A 6000-nucleotide genomic window follows, 5' to 3' on the forward strand; every position below is an offset into this window, starting at 1 on the left:
GAACAGCACTAGATCCCAGATAAAGCAGTGATAGGTGAGAGCGTACACTCGCACTACATGGGATTAAGGATTTAGTCAGTGTAATTTATGCAGTAGAAATATTGCATTTTCATGCATAAAACTATGGTGCTATTCTATTGATGGCTCATGATGAGTTTATGCACTTGCTTATCGTCCAGGTAAAGTAAGCAAAGTTTTCTTTTTTGTTTGATTATTTTTATATATATATATATATATATATATATATATATATATATATATATATATATATATATATATATATGTGTATGTGTGTGTGTGTGTATATATATATATATATATATATATGTATATATTTATTATGTATATATATATATATATATATATATATATATATATATTATATATATATATATGTATATATGTATATATTTATTATATATATATATATGTGTATATATGTATATATGTATATATGTATATATTTATTATATATATATATATATATTTATTATGTATATATATATATATATATATGTATATATATATATATATTTATTTATTATATATATATATATATATATATATATATATATATATATATATATATATATATATATATATATATAATTTATTTATTATATATATATATATATATATATATATATATATATATATATATATATATATATATATATATATATATATATATATATATATATATATATTTATTATATATTTATTTATTTATTATATATATATATATATATATATATATATATATATTTATTATATATTTATTTATTTATTATATATATATATATATATATATATATATATATATATCTATATATATTTATTATATATATATATATATGTATATTTATTTATTATATATATATATATATATATATATATGTATATATGTATATATAATAGAAATAACCCTACTAATTTTGTTTTGTTTTTTTTTGTCAGGAATTTCCTTGGCTGACCCGTTCCAATCTGTGATTGGCTGCATATTAAAAACCGTGTGACCATCTATCTGAATAAGCTTGAACGCAATGACCAAAAATTCAAAGGGAATGTTTGAAGACTTTTATTACTTTTTCTATAATATCGTATAGATTAACACTTAGTAGTTTTTGAATTTCTTAAGTATTTAGTGTGTGATTACCTTTTTATGCTAGTTTCATTAATAGACTAAAATGAGAAATGATTGTAGTACCCAAATAGCAAATAGAACATTTTCAATATTTTTAATGATTAACTTTATCTAAAGAAACGTTTTTTGTTTGTTTGGTTTTTTTTTTGTTTATACGATGGCTGTACTTTATATTGACAAGACAGACACAAATAAAATGTTATATAAAAATCTTACTTTTCTTGTGGAAAGTTGCAAACAGGATGTTGGCTCCATAGAAAAAAAGTAATAACATCTGATGGAGAAAAAAAAAAATGCAAGCCGAAACGTGCCATGTCTTCCCTACACATTTTAGTGAAGTATGTATTTCTGTCCTCCTAAATAGATGTCTTGTCTTATGGCAACTGGTCCATAAAATTAGGCTTGAGGTACACTTCAAGAGGGTATCTGGTTACAACCTGTATTTAAAGGGAACCGGTCATGGGGAAATAAATATGCTATTAACCTGCAGATGTGGGGTTAATAGCATTCTGAAGCTGCTCGGCGTCCGCACTTTGAGCCCCACTGCCTGGAGGAAGTGAAATTTATTCCTCCTGGCAGCATTCAGCAGAGTGCAGGTGCGGGTTCAGTCTCCGCTCGGTATACAGAATAAAGTTAATTTCCTCACAGCTGCAGGGCTCTTAAGTGCGGGCACTGGGCAGGTTCAGAATGCTATTAACCTGCAGAATAACCCCATATCTGCAGGTTAATAGTGTTTTATTTACAAGACAGGTTTCCTTTAATATAATAAATCAATATTCGAGTAGTGGGGGTGACCATTATTCTCTATTTAATGGGCCTTTGATGCTCCGGCGAGCTCCTTAGTATGTTCAGTTTGTTTGCTTTGTTATGCGAGATGCCACATCTTTTTAGTTAGCATCTTTGTATTGCAGTTTCGTCCCTTTTTAAGTGATCTAGAAACCCTTGTATGCATACAGTGGATGCAGATAGTCATCTCGCTCTAAAATACCAATTTAAACCGCTAGTATTGAATTCATTGGGAGATGGAAGTGCCATAAGCTCCCAATACTTATGGCTTTAGGCAGCCATAATCTTGTCATTTTGATCTAGTGCACTATTCCGTACGGTGCAAATAAGGAAACCCCAGGTGCAGGCCGATGGTATATAGTGGGAAAATGGGGACTTGCGTACGTGATGGGGGCTATCTTGGCATATACCGCAAAGAGTATACATTTTCTTTTCTAGGTGTTGTTCTAGTAATGTTGTTTCACAGTTACATTCCTATTTGCTTCCACACCACTCTGTACCCACTCTATGCTCTGTTGTGTAATAGTTAATAATTAGAGTAAGGATTTATTTTCAGAATTCAATAGTACACTTGATAAGAAATGGGTAATATATGGTATCTTATTACAGAAACCTGCTGCTTCTCCTGGATTGATCATTCACTTTCAATTCATGGGTAAAACCTGTATTCAGTGAATATCTTTTCACATTACTGAGAGATGACAGCTGCTGCTCATCATATACTATTAGAAACCAATATAAGATCACTATTAAGGTGATAACTATTAAACAACCTGACCAAACACCTTATAAAATATATATCTTTTATTGAAAATGTATACAAATATAAAATACAAGAATACCAAATTCATATAGACTACATACATAGTGCCAAGTGCCTGTGTACATATATTCCAACTAGTAGAGCGCTGAGGAAATAGGTTAGTTAAATAATTCTGATTGACACATAACGACAGGGGGGAGGAACAAAAATAAGATACTATACCTAAATTTCCACCCTACCTGTCCCTTCCTGACAACGGAGGAATTGTAATTCGATGGATGTCCCCCATTAAGCGATGGCTATCCCTATTTACCCCTGAATTCCACTAGTAAGAACCATCACCACACGTACTCCTAGGTGCTTTAAGATGAAATTAAACAAGACAAAACATGAAGACAATGGAGAGGTGAAGAACTGTTATATAATAGAGATTTCAGTTCTCTGCAGGAAATGTACCTACTGTTCCTACATCACATTTTAAAAGGAGCATAAAGGTCATGAAAAAGTCCTGCTATTAATTAAACATATAAATAGATTGCAGAAAAGGAGCATTTGTATTATGCACCACCCCGTTCCGTTTATCCCAACGCGTTTCACCCCCTCCAACCAGGGCTGTGGAGTCGGTAAACCAAACCTTCGACTCCGACTCCTCAATTTCTCTTGCACCGACTTCGACTCCGACTCCTACATATATTGCTTATAGTTAGGTGAAAAATTTATTGTAGTACATGAACATGTGTATGTGAACATCAGACATTTAATAATTTGTATGATACAATAATCAATATATTTGGATAGAACATAAAATATATTTATTGGATACAACTTTAGAACACAAAAAACTGTAATAAATTGTAAATATGTAATACACTATGTAATATACAGTAGATTACATATATATCTTGTGTGTGTATTTCTCTTGTGTGTGTATGTGTGTGTATATGTGTGTGTGTATATGTGTTCTAGAGTTGCATTCTAATAAGTATATTTTATGTTCTATCCAAATATATTGATTATTGTATCATAAAAATAATTAATGTCTGATGTTCATTTGTACTACAATAATTTTTTCACTTAAATATAAGCATTATACTAAATGTTATTATTTAGTAAAATATTCAGCACATTCTGCATTGCACTACTGTCCCCAATTTATTATATATTTTCGGAGTCGGTGCATTTTATATCGACTCCGACTCCACCAAAATGAGCTCCGACTCCACAGCCCTGCCCCCAACGCCGTAACAATGGGGGGATCATCAGGGAATTTTGTAAGGAAGTCAGACCCATTGCTTTGTACACCAATTGCAATTTAGGGCCTCAGAAGAAAATAAACATACATTTGATGAAACCTTGGTACGGGCTTATAGGACCAAATTTAGGGCGCACAGGTTTAGCCAGACAGCGATTATCAATACACGGACCTAGACCTAACTGGGTGATGACTTCAAATTTCCATATACATCAGTTTTTTTGTTCGGTATTCTATTTAGCCTACATGTAAAACTGATGATGCTCACATATCCTCATAGGCCCTGTATCAGGTATACAGCTGTCCCGACTTAAAAAGATCCCTGGGTAAAGATGTCAGTCACACAAGGGGGTTTCCCAGTATGCAGGGGGTCTGAATAGCCTGCACTTCCCGTTTTAGACTATGACTGGAACAACCCTCTTGCTTGTCGCGAAAATGATGAAGATTAACATGTGATTCTTCAGGGAGCCTAGGTCACTATTAGCCCCTCTTGCATCCGCCCAGGTAATCCAAAAGTGTGCCACCCCTCGTATCAGCTCCTTGTGCAGCAGCCAGCATGCAGCGGTCAAATGCTCAAAGCCCAATAAGCAGAGTCGGAGTACAGGTCCCACTGAGTGGAAAGACTCCCTTGAGAGTGCAGAGATGGAGCCCTGGTTAGTTCAATACCATAACAAGTCGGCAGCTGCGAGCCTGCGTGTGGGTTTCACCTGTGGGTTTTTCATTCCTTTTGTTTTTTCTAGTTTTCCTAGTTTTGCTCGAAACTTGAAGTCTGCTGCTGATCACTCCCAGGTGGTCAAAGACAAAATTGAGAAGGAAATTTCTTTGGGTAGGATGGTGGGTCCGTTTTAGGTCCCCGCCTTTTTCAAATCTAAGAGCTTTGCCAATAGGCTCCTTCTTTGGCACAATACCTAACAAGTATCGCGTGATTTAGAGCATATGTCATTCCCGAAAGGGTATTCAGTGAATGATGGGATATCCAAGGATGAAGTTTCGGTCTCTATGTTTCGTTTTGATAGGGCTGTTGCTTTGCTGCTTGAAGCCGGCGTTGATGCATTTATGGCCAAGTCGGATATCAAGGCAGAGTTTCTGTTGCTTCCTGTGCACCCTGATTGCTACTATCTGCTTCGGTGCTGCTTAGGCGATTTGTTCTATTACGATACATGCTTGTCAATGGGTTACTCTATATCTTGCTTCTATTTTGAGTTGTTTAGTTCCTTTCTTGAGTGGGCTACTCGTTATGAGACTGGATCTAGAGCAATTATTCACTACTTGGAGGACTTTCTGTTTGTTGCAAAGGATAGCGTGAGATGTCAATTCTTTTTGGATTCTTTCTGTCTTTTGATGCGGCGTTTTGGTGTCGCTTTGTCTGCATAGAAAACCATGGGTCTGTTTCGGTGCTTATCCTTTTTGGGCATAGAGCTGGACTCCGTGGAGATGGTGTTTCGTCTCCCGGCTGATAAGATTGATTTGTTGGGTCTTGTCAAAGGTTTCTTTGCAGTTTCTAAGGTTACTTTGAGATAGATGTAATTGCTCTTGGGCCTTTTGGTTTTTGCCTGCCGCATAATGCCTATGGGCAGGGTCTTTTCGCGCCGTCTGTCTTTGGCAACTGGAGGGGTGACGAGACCTGAACATCGAATTCGTATTACCAGCTCCCTGAAGGCGGACTTGGAGGTATGGAGAGTTTTCCTTCAAAGTTATAATGGGTGTACATGCTTTCAAACAGGCGAAGTGTCTAACGAGGAGATTGCCCTCGAAACGGATGCGGCGGTCTCCACCGGGTTTGGGGCTATATTGGGGAAGGAATGGAGTGTGGGCTGTTGGCCTTTGGAGTGGTTACAAGGGGTCCTGTGTAGGAACCTTGCCCTTTTTAGAGCTTTTTCCTATCGTAGTGGCCGTTGAGCTGTGGGGACAGGAGCTTAGGGACAAGAGGGTATGTTTTTGACGGATAACATGTCTGTCGTTCAGGCGTTGAACAACTTGGTCTAGTTCGCTCCCAGTTTTGTTGCCGCTGAGGCAATTGGTTCTTCATTCCTAGCAGCACAACATGTTTTCTTC

General features: G+C 35.5%; 1 protein-coding gene across 2 annotated transcripts in view; it reads left to right on the top strand.

Moving 5' to 3' along the window:
- Positions 1-1323, top strand: part of HACL1 (2-hydroxyacyl-CoA lyase 1) — an 87613-nt gene extending 86290 nt beyond the window's left edge. For both annotated transcript variants that reach the window (XM_075315310.1, XM_075315311.1), the window contains exon 17: positions 958-1323. In XM_075315310.1, the coding sequence (XP_075171425.1) occupies positions 958-990 (33 nt within the window). In that variant the 3' untranslated portion in view covers positions 991-1323. The remainder of the gene's footprint in view (positions 1-957) is intronic.
- The last annotated feature ends 4677 nt before the right edge of the window (positions 1324-6000 follow it).

Source organism: Anomaloglossus baeobatrachus, chromosome 6 (genome assembly GCF_048569485.1).
Source record: "Anomaloglossus baeobatrachus isolate aAnoBae1 chromosome 6, aAnoBae1.hap1, whole genome shotgun sequence".
NCBI lineage: Eukaryota > Metazoa > Chordata > Amphibia > Anura > Aromobatidae > Anomaloglossus > Anomaloglossus baeobatrachus.